This window comes from Chiloscyllium plagiosum, unplaced genomic scaffold (genome assembly GCF_037043375.1).
Source record: "Chiloscyllium plagiosum isolate Xiang-an unplaced genomic scaffold, Cpla_swu_hap1 HiC_scaffold_4, whole genome shotgun sequence".
In the NCBI taxonomy this organism is placed as follows: domain Eukaryota; kingdom Metazoa; phylum Chordata; class Chondrichthyes; order Orectolobiformes; family Hemiscylliidae; genus Chiloscyllium; species Chiloscyllium plagiosum.
The window spans coordinates 132,482,025-132,499,147 of NW_028270142.1; the positions used below are offsets into that span (position 1 = coordinate 132,482,025).

Sequence of the window (17,123 nt, forward strand, 5' to 3'; positions counted from 1 at the left end):
AAGATCACTGAGATGGTGATACTTTTCTTTTGACTGTACAAATAAAATAAGGCATTCAAAACAGATTGTCAAATTATCTTCCTTGCTCAAGCCAGTCAGTATTAGCTTACACCACTGGAGACCTGTGATATCCAAGAATTCCTGTACATTGGTGATGTCCCTATTATTTTGGCAGCATTGTCACACCAGGTTCTATTCCTCTGTGCCTGGGTGATAATGACAGCAGATTACATGTTCCAAAATCATTGCATCGCATAGAGCAATGTAAAGGGACTGATAATGGCTGCAAGGATGGTAAGCATTTCAGAAGCTCTGATTTTGGCTGTAATAAAAATAGAAAGAAACTGGATTCAGTTCCGACAGAATCGTTTCCACAATATGGTGCTGAATGTTAGAACAAGCACCAATCTTTAGTATCAGCAAAGACTGTAGGCAGAGAAGACTTGAGGAACGTGCGACTGCCTGGGCTCCATAAGGAAAAGCTGCTGTCACTCTATTGTGAATAGCTTGGCTTTTCAATGACATTGTGCTTTTGTTTTATTTTCAGAAAAATACCTCTGTCCACATCAGCAGAAGCTTTCATTTTGTCTTTTCACGTGTCCACTTGATCATAGTTTCTGGTGATCTATACAAGAAAATGAGCTTGGCATACAGATCCTCCTCTAACTCCAGTTCTCCAGTCTCTCGAACCAGGAAGATATCTGTACATAATTTTAAAATTCGGTCTACATTTGGCAGTTCTTCGAACATGATGTCATGAGAGATCCCACTGAAAAACTCACGTACAAACTTCCCAATGACCAGTACAACTGATGCATACAAACCCATGATGCTGAAAAGTAACAAAAATAGTATCAAACATTTGGTAGACAAAAACAATTCAGAAAAAAATGAGTTGAAAAGAATGTGAGCCTAGCAATTTGGCTATGTGACATTTAAGTTGAGGGTGCTAAACAGCCTCCTAAACATCTGTGACAGATAGGAAGTATTAGCTTATTATGAGCCATGAAATATGTAATCGACCAAATTGGTAAAAATCAAACATTTAGCATGGAATGCCCATGTATTCAACAGCTGATAGTTCCTTTATATATGCAATAAGTGCATCAGGCCTATTTTAAGATTTTCATTGTAACACTGACCATCAGTTAGAATCTGGAAGACCAGGGCTAAGGCCTCAACTAATTAAATGCGATTTTTAAAGGTCCTAACCTAAAAGTGAAGTTGCAGCTACTCTCACCCAATTAGCATTTACTGATTTCCATGGAGATCAAATCTGATCTCTAACATCATCTGAGTTCCTTCAAAACAAAAATCTGCCACTCTTACTAACTTGCAACATTTATTAACTTGAGAATTGTTCTTTGTTCTAAGCTCTCAAAATAAATAATGTAATAAATCCATCCTTTTTTATCCTTATTCTGTCTCTATCTTCCACCACTATGTGGGGAAGCTAACATTTCCCTTTGACTCTTCCTACATTTTAACAAATATTATCTTGCAGCAATTTAAAATGCCATTTGGGAGACTGATGAGTCACCACCTTTGACCAGAATAAAATTATGAAATAGCCACAGCACAGGAGGATAGTACCATGGTATGTTTGCTCTGCAAAGTTTACTAGTTTACTCCCCTTTTCCCATTACTCTACAATACCTTTCTCTTCAGGTGTCATCAAATCCCTTATTGAAAACCCAACATGTAAGCCTTTACCACACCAGATAATGTATCCCAGGTCCTAAACATTTGTTGCATAGCATAGCTTTCTTTCGTTGCATGTATTTTACCAACCATTTCAAATTGGTGTCCACTGGTACTTGCAATTGAAGCAATTTCTTTCTATTTGGACCGTCATTATTTTATGCACTTCTTTTAAATCTTCTTTCAGCATTCTCTATTAAGAACATCAGTTGCTACAATCTATCTTGAAAGGGTTCAGAAAAGATTTACAAGGATGTTGCCAGGGTTGGAGGATCTGAGCTACAGGGAGAGGCTAAACAGGCTTTCGCTGTTTTTCCTGGAGTGTCGGAGGCTGAGGGGTGACCTTATAGAGGTTTACAAAATTATGAGGGGCATGGATAGGATAAATAGACAAAGTCTTTACCCTGGGGTCGGGGAGTCCAGAACTAGAGGGCATAGGTTTAGGGTGAGAGGAGAAAGATATAAAAGAGACCTAAGATGCAACTTTTTCACACAGAGGGTGGTATGTGTCTGGAATGAGCTGCCAGAGGATGTGGTGAAGGCTGGTACAATTGCAACATTTAAGAGGCATTTGGATGGGTATATGAATAGGAAGGGTTTGGAGGGATATGGGCCGGGTGCTGGCAGGTGGGACTAGTTTGGGTTGAGATATCTGATCGGCATGGACGGGTTGGACCGAAGGGTCTGTTTCCATGCTGTACATCTCTATGACTCTATAACTGAAGTTCTTCACAGGAACCATTCTCAGTTCTTTTTGTGTGTTTTCCATAAAGCCATGGTCAGAATTAAACACTGTAATGCCAATCAAAACCAAATAGAGTTTCATGAAGTTTTTCATAACTGTTCTACTACCCTGAAAAAAATGCATTTTCACCCCAGGTCCTTCTGTTCATGCACCCCTTTTAGAATTCTGCATTATTGTATTTTGCCAACTGAACTTTTCATATTTTGCCTGATTCTTGTATTATCAACCTGACATCTGTCAGAGACCAATATTATAAAAACTATGAATGCTGAAGGTCTGAAATGAAAACAGGAATTGCTGGAGGAAGTCAGCAGGTCTGGCAGCGTATCTGGAGAGACAGAAGAGCTGACGTTTCAAGTGCCAGCTATGACTCTAACCAATCTTCCACTATGTTTAAAAAAACACTTTTCGCTACAGCCCAATAAAAATATTAATCATTTAGACACTTCAAATGTTCAATAGTTGAAAGTGCAAGCACTTGAGATCTATTGACTTTGTGTAAATAATATTGTTAAACTGAAAGCATATCTTAGCTTGTGTAAATAATGTGAAATTGGTCAAAAATGCATCTTAAACAGTGTCTTAAAGGAGAAAAGGCAGAGAGACAGCTCCTCTTTCAATGATAGAAGAGAATTCGTGATAGTCAAAACTCCAAAATAAGAATGAAGACGGCTCTACAATTCACAGAAGCCATGCTGTCGTTTGAGAGAAATATAGGCGTTATGTTTCAGTAGGCAGTTATGAACCATCAAGAAATTTCCTCCCAATTTGAAAGGAATGGGCTTTGGTGAATAAGTGAATTCCTGCTGTCTGGCTTTGAGGATCTTGCAGCAATATTGGAGGAAATTTAATGGCCTTGTTTGGGTGGTCAAAATTAGTCAATACACCTTAAAAAATCATCTTGCATCTAGTGAGTTACCTCAGGCTATTCAATGCACTACACCTCCATCACTCACCCATCAGCAGTTCCTAGCACTCAGAACTATTGCACAACATTTAAATATTCTATTGCCACGCTTTTCAAGTATCACATCTTCCATTTGTTGCCTCTACATTTCTCCAGCTACTCAGCTATGCCAGATTCAGCAATCAAACATGGTACAACATAATCATTGACATCCTGCTTAAGCGATTTAAGGAATAGTTACAGTCAATACAAGAGAACAAAATGAAATTATCAAGGAACAGATATGCCTTTATTTCCTGAGCTAATCATGAATGAGCTGTGACATGGCAATGCTGGATGGTATTGCTGCCAAGAATTCTGGATGACAGTATGGTCATGTCTTATCCCGCCTCATTTTCAACCCACTTATGCCATAATGTACAAGCTAAGGATGATGTGAACATGGACATCTTAATTTACACCAATGAAACCTCTTTGGATTCAGAGCATTCACTACTTCAGAATTGCCTTAGCAACCATAAGAGGAAAAGAAAGAGCAACAGACTGCCATGCATGAAGTCATACTGTCGCTCTGACATTTGCAACTACCAGCCTGTGACTTATGTTTGGTTGTGAATGACTCTCACAGGTGTCAGTGACCTCTACGACTGAGGTTCCAGGAATGAGTCGAGAGTGTGTTGCTGGAAAAGCACAGTAGGCCTGGCAGCATCCGAGGAGCTGGAGAATTGACGTTTCGGGCTGGAGCCCTTCATCAGGATTGAGGTCTGATTCCTGATGAAGGGCTCCAGCCTGAAACGTCAATTTTCCTGCTCCTCAGATGCTGCCTGACCTGCTGTGCTTTTCCAGCAACATACTCTAGACCCTGATCTCCAGCATCTGCAGACCTCACTTTCTTCCAGGAGTGAGTGCCAATTGATATCACATCAGTGTCTCCTCAAAGAACTGGTGCATCACATGCCAATGGCCTATGAGATGGGTCCAAAGTAACCAGCAGCACAACCCAGTACATTCCATTTTATATTTCTAAGGATTCTGTAGTGTTGTAATGATACCTGAATGAATGGAAATTACCATTGTGTACATGTAGGAAAAGCCAAGAAATTTGAAGTTTTAATTAAATAACAACAAATTATAACATAAACTTAAAATGTATCAGAAAGACTAAACAAAATTTTGTCTTACCCATAACCAGCAAGAAATCCAAGGCTAGGTGGGCTAACTTTATCACTGAATACAATAATTTCTAGGCTTTCTTTATCATCATTTCTATATAATCTTTCAGTCTGGTTAACAGTCCACCATTGCTGACATGGTTTTAAAGGACAGTTTTCTTGCTGAACCAGTTTTACAATGAGTTCACAGTAATCACCATCATCTATTGGAGAAATTGAACAAAATAAACATTATAATTACATATTTTCACCAATGCTTTTGTTGATATCAGGATGTCTCCAAATTTGAAAAAGGGAAACACTTTTAAATATAGATGAATTGTTAATAAGGCGACATCAAGCTTAGATTTAAATGTTTGAAAACCGAAATGAAAACTGTGGAAAGTTAGAAATTGTGGAACATTGGTAACTCCTAACTGGCCTCAGAAATAGCCTAGCTGAAAATGTGTTGCTGGAAAAGCGCAGCAGGTCAGGCAGCATCCAAGGAGCAGGAGAATCGACGTTTCGGGCATAAGCCCTTCTTCAGGAAATGCCTGAAACGTCGATTCTCCTGCTCCTTGGATGCTGCCTGACCTGCTGCGCTTTTCCAGCAACACATTTTCAGCTCTGATCTCCAGCATCTGCAGTCCTCACTTTCTCCTCAGAAATAGCCTAGTAAATCATTGAGTATCATATAAAGGAATCAGCACATAGACCACAGTGTTTCAAGAACCATGGTCACTTTCTTGAAGGGTAATGAGGATGGACAAGAAATATTAGCCATGTTGATGCTATCCGAATCTTAAGAATGAATTAAAAATAAATATTTTTGAGGGTCTAGTAAAGAAAGTGTTCGAGTAAGTTTTGATTTAAACATAGTCAAGGTGAAATAATGGCCATAATGGTATTTAAAAATTGAAATCATTTATTTTGGATTTTTGTCACTTAAATAAAAAGATTGGAAAATTGAACAATTCCAATATATGGTGTTTCTGTAAATAGTAGTGTTTTATTTTTAGTAGTAATTGGATACATTTTTAAGAGTTATAACAAATTTTTATTTTCAACTCAATTAGCAACTGAATTGAAGCATTGAAAATTTCTTTAGACTGTACCTGCTTATAGAATAGAATCATATTTTCAGATCTTAGAAGATTCGACTTGAACAATGTGAGAAAGTTTTTTTCCTAGGAGAGTCTAGACTTAAATATATTTTCAGGATAGGTGGTTGGTCATTTAAGACTGAAATTAGGAATTTTTTTTGTATAGTTGTTTGGCACTACAGAGCTAGAATGTTGCTGATAAAAGACACATTTTGTCGAAGTTGTATGCATCCAAAAGTTTTGTATTAATACAAAAGCAGGGTAAAACACGTGACAGGCAGTGCTGTTTAGTTGGCACATGCACTTTGGGGCATTACAATAGAGAGCGTTCCCCTTAAATACTGTTTGACAGATAGGTTTTGTTTACATTCTAAACCAGGCAGAATGACTCTGATTGGTCAGGGTATTGCCTTGAGAAATTAACCAACAGATAGGTGTTATCTATTTTGTTAAGTTGGAACAGGTGCAATGTGTGTCCATGTGCGTTCTGTCTGAAAAGAACGGACATATGAATTAATATACATAACTTCCAGTACATGCAAGTACACCACACTGTGAGCAAACTGACAATCCTAAATGCAATAACCAATGCTGACTCAGCATAAATGGTGTTTACCACAATCAGAATGTGGCAATTAAAACAATGCTCAGCCCTCCCACCCTACCCCATCCCAAGTAAGATAATGGTTTTGTAATGCTAAGAATAGGAGTTACCATCAGTAGAGCTGACTTGAGACACACTTGGACTAAGCCATAAAAGTTCCAAGTTTTTTTTTAGTTGTCTCTTTGGGAATTTACAACAGTTGGAATGGTGGTTAAGGCAGTTGAATTCTCTTCCTGTAGAATGTGGGAGTTAAGGGTCATCACTAGTCTTCCTGCTGACTTAATCTATGGGAAGTGCACCCAACTCCAGCTCCTCAGAAACCGTGTTACGGAACTGGAGCTGGGGCTGGATGAACTTTGGATCATTCGGGAAACTGTGGGGGGGTAATTGTGGGGAAGTAGAGGGAGGTAGTCACACCTCAGGTACAGGAAAAAGGTAGATGGGTTACAGTCAGGGGATGGACAGGGAACCAGCAGGCACTGCAGGGATCCCCTGTGGCCGTTCCCCTCAATAACAAGTTTTGGATACTGTTGGTGAGATGACTTACCAGGGGCAACCCATAGTTGGTGTGTTGTCTCCCAGGTGCCAGGGTTCATGATGTTTCAGTTCGTGTTTTTGGGATAATTGGGGCTCATTCTGGGGTAGGTGGAATCTCTACAAACAGCATAGTCTACACCTGAACCAGAGGGGTACCAATATCCTGGGGAGAAATTTGCTAATGCTCTTCAGGAGGGTTTAAACTAATTAAGCGGGGAGATGAGAACTTGAATTGTAGCTCCAGTGTACAAGAGGTTCAGAATAGTGCGATCATAAATAAGGTTTCAAGGTCACAAGAGTGTACCAGCAGGCAGGAAACTAGTTTGAAGTGTGTCTACTTCAACGTCAGAAGCATCCGGTATAAGGTGGGTGAACTTGCAGCATTGGTTGGTACCTGGGACTTGGATGTTGTTGTAATTTTGGAAACATAGAGCAGGGACAGAAATGGTTGTTGCAGGTTCAGGGGTTTAGATGTTCCAGAAAGAATATAAAAGGTGGTAAAAGAGGGTTGTGTGTGTGTGTGTGTGTGTGTGTGTGTGTGTGTGTATGGTGGGGACATTTGTCTACTGAGTTAGTATGGGCTGAGGTTAGAAACAGGAAAGGAGAGGTCACCCTGTTGTGAGTTTGCTGTAGGCCTCAGAAAAGTTCCAGAGATATAGTGTGTTATCAAGGTGCAGGTGTGTACTGTACCTTTAAGAGAGAGAGCAAGCTAGCAAGGACTGACTGAAAGCACAGTGTCTGCAGAACAATTTAAAAATGTAATATTTGGTTGAAATAAATGGCTGGAGTTGTGTTGCCATGGGACAAAAAAAAGTTCAAATTCGGCCAATCAATTTAAATTATGCCCCAAATACCAAAATCCAATTGAATTTGATTAGGCAAAATTTAGGATGTATAGGATGGCAAAGGAAACTGTGGGGATGGTCACAATTGAAAAGTGGAGCTTGTTCACTGAACAGCTACTGCGTGTCCTTGATAATTGTGTACTTGTCAGGCAGGGAGGAAGTGGTTGAGCAAGGGAGCATGGTTTACTAATGAAGTTGAATCTCTTGTCAAAAGGAAGAAGAAGGTTTATGCTAATATGAAACGTGAAGGCTCAATTAGGGCACTTGAAAGTTACAAGTTATCCAGGGAGGACCTAAAGAGAGATCTACGAAGAGCCATGAGGGGACATGGCAAGTCTTTAGGCAGGTAGAATCAAGGAAAACCCTAAAGCTTCTTATAGGTATGTCAGGAATAAAAGAATGACTAGAGTAAGATTAGGACCAATCAAGGACAGTAGTGGGTTATTGTGCGTGGAGCCTGAGGAGCTAGGAGAAACACTAAATGAATATTTTTTGTCAGTATTCACACTGGAAAATGATAATGTTGTTGAGGAGAATATTGAGATACAGGCTATCAGACTAGTTGAGATTGAGGTTCAAAAGGAGGAGGTGTTAGCAATTCTAGAAAATGTGAAAAAGTTAAGTCCCCTGGACTGGATGGGATTTATCCTAGGATTCTATGGGAAGCTAGGGAGGAGATTGTAGAACCTTTGGCTTGGATCTTTATGTCATTAATGTCCACAGGAATAGTGCCAGAACACTGGAGGATAGCCAGGGAACTATAGACCAGTGAGCCTGACGTCGGTGGTAGGCAAGTTGTTGGAGGGAATCGTGAGGGACAGGATGTACATGTATTTGGAAAGGCAAGGACTGATTAGGGATAGTCAACATGGCTTTGTGCATGGGAAATCATATCTCACAAACTTGATGGAGTTTTTTGAGGAATAACAAAGAGGATTGATGAGGGCAGAGCAGTAGATGTGATCTATGTGGACATCAGGAAGGCATTTGACAAGGTTCCCCATGAGAGGCTGATTAGCAAGGTTAGATCTCATGGAATACAGGGAGAACTCGCCATTTGGATACAGAATTGGTTCAAAGGTAGAAGACAGAGGGTGGTGGTGGAGGGTTGTTTTTCAGATTGGAGGCCTGTGATCAGTGGAGTGGCACAAGGATCGGTGCTGGGTCCTCTACTTTTTGTCATTTACATAAATGATTTGGATGCGAGCATAATAAAAGGTACAGTTAGTTAGTTTGCAGATGACACCAAAATTGGAGGTGTAATGGACAGCGAAGAGGGTTACATCAGATTACAACAGGATCTTGACCAGATGGAATTTAATTTAGATAAATGCAAGGTGCTGCATTTTGGGAAAGCAAATCTTAGTAGGACTTATACACTTAATGGTAAGGTCCTCGGGAGTGTTGCTGAACAAAGAGACCTTGGAGTGCAGGTTCATAGCTCCTTGAAAGTGGAGTCGCAGGTCGATAGGATAGTGAAGAAGGCGTTTGGTATGCTTTCCTTTATTGGTCAGAGTATTGAGTATAGGGGTTGGGAGGTCATGTTGCGGCTGTGAAGGACATTGGTTAGGCCACTGTTGGAATATTGCGTGCAACTCTGGCCTCCTTCCTATTGGAAAGATGTTGTGAAACTTGAAAAGGTTCAGAAAAGATTTACAAGGATGTTGCCAGGGTTGGAGGATTTGAGCTATAGGGAGAGGCTGAACAGGCTGGGGCTGTTTTCCCTGGAGCGTCGGAGGCTGACAAAATTATGAAGGGCATGGATAGGGTAAACAGGCAAAGTCTTTTCCCAGGGGTCGCAGAGTCCAGACCTAGAGGGCATAGGTTTAGGGTGAAAGGGGAAAGATATAAAAGAGACCTAAGGGACAACTTTGTCACACAGAGGGTGGTACATGTATGGAATGAGCTGCCAGAGGAAGTGGTGGAGGCTGGTACAATTGCAACATTTAAGAGGAATTTGGATGGGTGTATGAATAGGAAGAATTTGGAGGAATATAGGCCGGGTGCTGGGAGGTGGTACGAGATTGGGTTGGGATATCTGGTCGGCATGGATGGGTTGGACTGAAGGGTCTGTTTCCATGCTGTACATCTCTATGACTCTATGATAGCAAATGTTATTGACTTGTTCAAAAAGGGGAGTAGAGACAACTCTGGTAATTATTAACCAGTGAGCCTCACTTCAGTTGTGGGTAAAGTGTTGGAAAGGATTTTAAGAGATAGGATTGATAATCATCTAGAAAAGAATAATTTGATTAGGGACAGTCAACACAGTTTTGTGAAGGGTACGCCGTGCCTCACAAATGTTATTGAGTTCTTTCAGAAGGTGATCAAACAGGTAGGATGAGGGTAAAGTAGTTGACGTGGTGTATATGGATCTCAGTGAAGCATTTTATAAGACTGCCCACAGCAGAATATTGCAGAAAATACAGAGGCATGGGATTGTGGGTGATTTAGTGGTTTGCTTCAGGATTTGCTAGCTGAAAGAAGACAGAGGTGGTGGTTGATGGGAATTGCTCATCCTGGAGTTCAGTTACTAGTGGTGTACCACAAGGATCTGTTTTGGGGCCACTGCTGTTTGATATTTTTATAAATGACTTGGATGAGGGTGTAAAGGATGGGTTAGCGGATGACACTAAGGTCAGCGGAGTTGTGGACAGTGCTGAAGGACGTTGCAGGTTACAGAGGCTGCAGAGTTGGGCTGAGCGGTGGCAAATGAAGTTTAATGCGGCAAAGTGTGAGGTGATTCACTTTGGAAGAAGTAACAGGAGTACAGGATACTGGGCTAATGGTAGTGTAGATATGTAGAGAGATCTCGGTGTCCATGGATCCCTAAGTTGCCACCCAGGTAGATAGAGTTTTTAAGAAGGCTTTTAAGTGTGTTAGTGTGTTTGGTGTGTTAGCTTTTATTGGTAGAGGGACTGGGTTTCAGAGCTATGACGTTATGTTGCAGCTGTACAAAACTCTGGTACAGCCACACTTGGAGTATTGCGTACAGTTTTGGTCCCCGTATTATAGGAAGAACGTGGAAGCATTGGAAAGGGTGCAGAGGAGATTTACTAGGATGTTGCCTGGTATGGAGGGAGGGTCTTATGAGGAAAGGCTGAGGGACTTGAGGTAGTTTTCGTTAGCGAGAAGAAGGTTGAGAAGTGACTTAATACAGACATGCAATATGATCAGAGGATTACATAGGGTGGACAGTGAAAGCCTTTTTTTTGGAAGGTGATGGTTAGCACAAGGGGACATAGCTTTAAATTGAGGGGTCATAGATATAGGACAGATGTCTGAGGTAGTTTATTTACTTGGAGAGTAGTAAGGGCATGGAATGCCCTGCCTGAAACAGTAGTAGGCTTGCAAAACTTAGGGCACTTAAATGGTCATTAGATAAACATGTGGATGACAATGGAATGGTGTAGGTTAGATGGGCTTCAGATTGGTTTCACGGGTTGGTGCAACATTGAGGGCTGAAGGGCCTGTATTGCACTGTAATGTTCCATGTTCTATGAATGCTCTGTGCTACCCATTTGTGTATATAGTGTAAATACTTATTTTTAAAGGAATGTTATTCTTTTCTGTGTGAGAATCTTGTCTCTCATAACATCCATAGTGTAATCTCACAACACCACTCCCCTGTAAAATTCAGCCTGCGGTGTTCAAGCTGAAGATTAACTATGATGTTATTGAATATTGAAGTAGATTTGATGGCTATGCTTCTATTTATTATGCTCTTTAGTCACTTACACTGAAGTGCTAGAAACTCCATCCAAATAGATAAGAGGATGGATGGGTGGTGTATTTATAGACAGGCTTTGGAAGTGAAATGGGAGTAGCTTTGAGGAAATCCCTAACTAATACTTTAGATTCAAATCTTACTTATTCTGTTATTCACTCCTTACACATCACAATATTCATATATTTCTGTATGGAGCATTATAAACATGCAGACTTACTTTTATAAAGTTGTTTCACAGGTTTTGTTTCAGAATTACTGGGAGCCCTAATGTAGTTTGGAAATATATTTTCAAGTTTTCTGTAATATAAAAACAGTTTTATTGATATGTAGTTTGTCAAAAATAAGAAAAATGTTCTTGCTGCTTGATCTAAATAATGGCCCTGAATTTCCACAATGCCTCAGAAAATTACATCACTCACCAGCAGAGGGTGCTGCACATAAGAATAATTGGTGAGTTAATTGACAAATGAAATAATGATGTTCTGGCAAAACTCTGCTCTCAAAAAATAAATGACAATTTTGACTACAGGAATTCTCAGTGCAGAAATGGTTCCAGCTGAGAACATCAAGTTGGGGATTAAAATTCCTTGACAAAAGATTGCTGGCTGATAATCTGATTTGAGCGTGAGATGCCCTATTTAACTGCAATCTCTCAAGTGAAATATTAAATCAAAGTCTCACCTGTTCTCTCAGTTGAATGCAAGAGATCCCATGATATTATTTTAAAGAACAGAAGGAGCTTTTTCTCAGGATCTTGATCAATACTAATCCCTCAATCAATCTGCCTAAAAACTATCTGGTCATTATACTTTCCATACAAAAACATATTACAAGATAAAACAATCAAATTGGCTATCATGGTTATATTTACATTTAAGTAAAACTATTCGGCTGTAAATCACTTTTTCATATCTTAAGGTACACAATTCTTTCTGTCAAGGACAAATTTAGATATTTTCAACTGCTTTGTATTTCATTCACTTTGGCAATTTCCCAGCTTTATCAAAGATATCTCTTGCCAGAACTATAAGCACTCACATGTCTACATTGTTTATTCAAGCAAAGCAATCTAATTTTTCACAGGGGAAATTTGAAAGCACTAGGAAGAGGCCACATATAAGAACCTAAGACACAAAGGTAGGAGTTGGACAACCCTGCATTTCAGTACGATTGTGGCTGATCTTAGGGGTGGTGGTGATAGCACACCTCTATCTGCCATAATGAAGGCCTCCAAACCCTCCGTTTCTTCCTCTCCCGGTGTCCCCACCATTTCTGTTCCACTGAAACTCTCATTTATTTGGCTGAACTGGTCCTCACCCTCAATAATTTCTCCTGTGAATCCTCCCACTTCCTCCAGACCAAAGGGGTAGCCATGGACACCCGCTTGGGCCCCAGCTATGCCTGCCTCTTTGTTGTGTATGTGGAACAGTCCATCTTCCGCAGCTACACTGGCATCATTCCCCAGCTTTTCTTCCTCTACATTGACGACTATGTTGGCTCCACCTCATGCTCTCACAAGGAGGTTGAGCAGTTCATCAATTTCACCAACACGTTCCACCCCAACCTTAAGTTCACCTGGACCATCTTGGACACCTCACTCTCTTTCCTGGACCTCTCCATCTCCATCAATGGTGACCGACTCAACACAGTCATCTTCTACAAACCAATCAATTCCCACAGCTACCTGGACCACACCTCCTCTCACCCTGCCTCCTGTAAAACTGCCCTTATTTCCAATTCCTCTGCATCTGCTCCAGGAGGACCAGTTCTATCACAGAACAAACCAGATAGCCTCCTTCTTCAAAGACTGCAATTTCCCCTCCCATGTGGTCAATGATGTCCTCCAGCGTATCTCATCCACTTCCCGCACACCTGCCCTCAAACCCCACCCCTCCAACTGCAACAAGGACAGACTCCCCCCCGGTCCTCTCAGACTCCACCGCCAGTGATATATTTCTCTTCCCACTCCTACCTGCATTCCACAAAGACCATTCCCTCCGTGACTCTCTTGTCAGGTCCACGCCCCCATTAATCCACCCTCCCCTCCTGGCATCTTCCCATGCCACCACAAGAATTGCAAAACTGGTGCCCATGCCCCAAAGAAGCTTTCCACATCCATCATAGATTTACCTGCACTTCCACATATGTCATTTACTGCATCCATTGCTCCCGATGCAGTCTCCTCTACATTGGGGAGACACGATGCCTACTTGCAGAATGCTTTAGAGAACATCTCTGGGATGCGCGTATGAAGCAACCCCACCGCCCCGTGGATGAACACTTTAACTCCCCCTCCCACTCTGTCAAGGTCATGCAGGTGCTGGGCCTCCTCCATCAATAAGTCCTAGCCACCAGTGCCTGGAGGAGGAATGCCACATCGTCCGCCTTGAGATCCTCCGACAACACGGGATCAATGTGGACTTCAACAGTTTCCTCATTTCACTTCCCCTCACCATATCCCAGATCCAAACCTCCAACTCGGCACTACCGTCATGATCTGTCCTACCTGTCCATCTTCCTTCCCATCTATCCACTCCACCCTCCTCTCCACCGATTACCATTCCCCCCACCTTCCTCTACCTATCGCACTCTCAGCGACCTTCCCCCCCAGGCCCAACCCTCTCCATTTATCTCACTACCCCTTTAGCTCACAAATCTCATTCCTGATGAAGGGTCTAAGCCCAAAACCTTGACTGCCCTGCTCCTCGGATGCTGCCTGACCTGCTGTACTTTTCCAGTACTACACTCTCAATTCTGATCTCCAGCATCTGCAGTCCTCACGTTCTCCTCATTAATTCTCTACCCTCACCCTCAATGGAGCAACACTCACTTCAGTAAGTTTCACTTTCTAAATAATTGCAGAAACAGGGTCTCTATTCTCAATTGTGGTTCAAAAGAGTGAAAGGTGGTCTAATTAGAGTCATAGAAATGTACAGCATGGAAACAGACCCTTCGGTTCAACTCGTTCCATGCCAACCAGATATCCCAACCTAATCTTGTCCCACTTGCAAGTACCCAGCCTATTTATATACCCGTCCAGATGCCTCTTAAATGTTGCAACTGTACCAGCCTTCATCACTTCCTCTGGCAGCTCATTACACACACGTACCACCCTCTGTGTGAAAAAGTTGCCCCTTAGGTCTCTTTTATATCTTTCCCCTCTCACCCTAAACCTATGCCCTCTAGTTCTGGACTCCCCCAGCCCCGGGAAAAAGACTTTGTCTATTTATCCTATCCATGTCCCTCATGATTTTATAAACCTCTATAAGGTCGCCCGTCAGCCTCTGATGCTCCAGGGAAAACAGCCCCAGCCTATTCAGCCTCTCCCTATAGCTCAAAACCTCCAACCCTGGCAACATCCTTGTAAATCTTTTCTGAGCCCTTTCAAGTTTCACAGTATCCTTCCAATCGGAAGGAGACCAGAATTGCATGCAATATTCCAAAAGTGGCCTAACCAACATCCTGTCCAGCCATAACATGACCTCCCAACATGACCTACAATCAATACTCTGACCAATAAAGGAAGGCATACTAAACACGTTCTTCAGTATCCTATCTACCTGTGACTCTACTTTCAAGGAGTTATGAACCTACTCTCCATGGTCTCTTTGTTCAGCAACGACCCCTCGGACCTTACCATTAAGTGTATAAGTCCTTCTAAGATTTGCTTTCCCAAAATGCAACACCTCGCATTTACCTAAATTAACCTCCATCTGCCACTCCTCAGTCCATTAGCCGATCTGATCCAAATCCCATTGTAATCTGAGGTAACCTTCTTCGCTGACCACTACACCTCCAATTTTGGTGTCATCTGCAAACTTACTAACTATATCTCCTATGTTCACATCCAATTTATTTATAACTTAAAAATGATTAAAGTGTTAGATGGGGCGGATTCAAAAAGGGTGTCTCCCTCAGCTGGAAGAGTTTGAACTAGGAGAAACAAAGGTCTCAGAATAAGGGCAAGTCACTTCCCACTGAGATCAGAAAGAATTTCTTCACTCAGAGGGTAGTGACTCTTCGGAATTCTTTACCCCAAATGGCTGAGAAATTTAGGTATTTAAGTACGCTCAGAATAGAAGTTCCTTCTCGAATTTTGGATGCAAATCATATCAAGCAATGTGAGGTAACATAGGACAATTATGTTGAGGTAGATGATCAGCTATGATCCAGGGCACAGATGTTCGCAGGTAAAGGGACGGCTGGAAAATTGGAAGCCTTCAAAAATGAGATAACAAGAGTCCAGAGAAAGTATATTCCTGTTAGGGTGAAAGGAAAGGCTTGGAAAGGAAAGGAAAGGAAAGGATAGGGAATGCTGGATGACTAAAGAAATTGAGGGTTTGGTTAAGAAAAAGAAGGAAGCATATGTCGGTACAGAAAAGATAGATCAAGTGAATCCTTAGAAGAGTATAAAGGCAGGAAGAGTATACTTAAGAGCGAAATCAGGATGGCAAAAAGGGGACATGAGATAACTTTGGCAAATAGAGTTCAGGAGAATCCAATGGGGTTTTACAAATACATTAAGGTCAAAAGGGTAATTCGGAAGAGTCCTTCAAAGATCAGCAAAACAGCCTTTATGTGGAGCCGCAGGAGATACTTTATGAGTATTTTTTTAGATTAGGTTAAATTACCTACAGTGTGGAAACAGGCCCAACCAGTCCACACCGACCCTCCAAAGAGTAACCCACCCAGACCCATTTCTCTCTGACTAATGCACCTAACACTGTGGGCAATTTAGCATGGCCAATTCACCTGACCTGCACATCTTTGGACTGTGGGAGGAAACCGGAGCAAAGCCATGCAGTCACAGGGAGAATGTGCAAATGCCACACAGACAGTTGCCAGAGGCTGGAATCAAACCTGGTTCCCTGGTGCTGTGAGGCAGCAGTGCTAACCACTGAGCCACCATGCCGCCCTACTGATTTTGCATCGGTATTTACTGTGGAAAAGGACATGGGAGATATAGAATGTAGGGAAATAGATGGTGACATCTTGAAAAATGTCCATATTACAGAGGAGGAAGTGCTGGATGTCTTGAAACACACAAAAGTGGATAAATCCCCAGGACCTGATCAGGTGTACCCTGTAACTCTGTGGAAAGTTAGAGAAGTGATTGCTGGGCCTCTTACTGAGATATTTGTATCATTGATAGTCACAGGTGAAGTGCTGGAGGACTGGAGGTTGGCGAACGTGGTGCCACTGTTTAAGAAGGGTTGTAAGGACAAAATGGGGGGGGCTATAGACCAGTGAGCCTGACGTCGGTGGTGGGTACGTTGTTGGAGGGAATCCTGAGGGACAGGATGTACATGTATTTGGAAAGGCAAGGACTGATTAGGGATAGTCAACATGGTTTTGTGCATAGGAAATCATGTCTCACAAACTTGATTGAGTTTTTGAAGAAGTAACAAAGTGGATTGATGAGGGCAGAGCAGTGGACGTGATCTATATGGACTTTAGTAAGGCATTCAACAAGGTTCCCCATGGGAGACTGGTCATGGAATACAGGGAGAACTAGCCACTTGATTATAGAACTGGTTCAAAGGTAGAAGACAGAGGGTGCTGGTGGAGGGTTGTTTTTCAGACTGGAGGCCTGTGACCAGTGGAGTGCCACAACGATCGGTGCTGGGTCCACTACTTTTCATCATTCATATAAATAATTTGGATGTGAGCAAAAGAGGTATAGTTAGTAAACTTGCAGATGACATCAAAATTGGAGATATAGTGGACAGTGAAGAAGGTTACCTCAGATTACAACAGGATTTTGATCAGATAGGCCAATGGGCTGAGAAGTGGCAGATGG

At 41.8% G+C, this 17,123-nt stretch overlaps 1 protein-coding gene across 2 annotated transcripts in view; it reads right to left on the minus strand.

The window, feature by feature from the left end:
- Positions 1-579: 579 nt before the first annotated feature.
- The window catches only part of LOC122548766 (piezo-type mechanosensitive ion channel component 2), a 782,240-nt gene continuing 765,696 nt past the window's right edge, over positions 580-17,123 (minus strand). For both annotated transcript variants that reach the window (XM_087986703.1, XM_087986702.1), the window contains 3 exons: positions 11,541-11,620; positions 4,536-4,728; positions 580-832 (listed from right to left, as the gene is read on the minus strand). In XM_087986703.1, coding sequence (XP_087842829.1) covers positions 580-832; positions 4,536-4,728; positions 11,541-11,620 — 526 coding nt within the window. The remainder of the gene's footprint in view (positions 833-4,535; positions 4,729-11,540; positions 11,621-17,123) is intronic.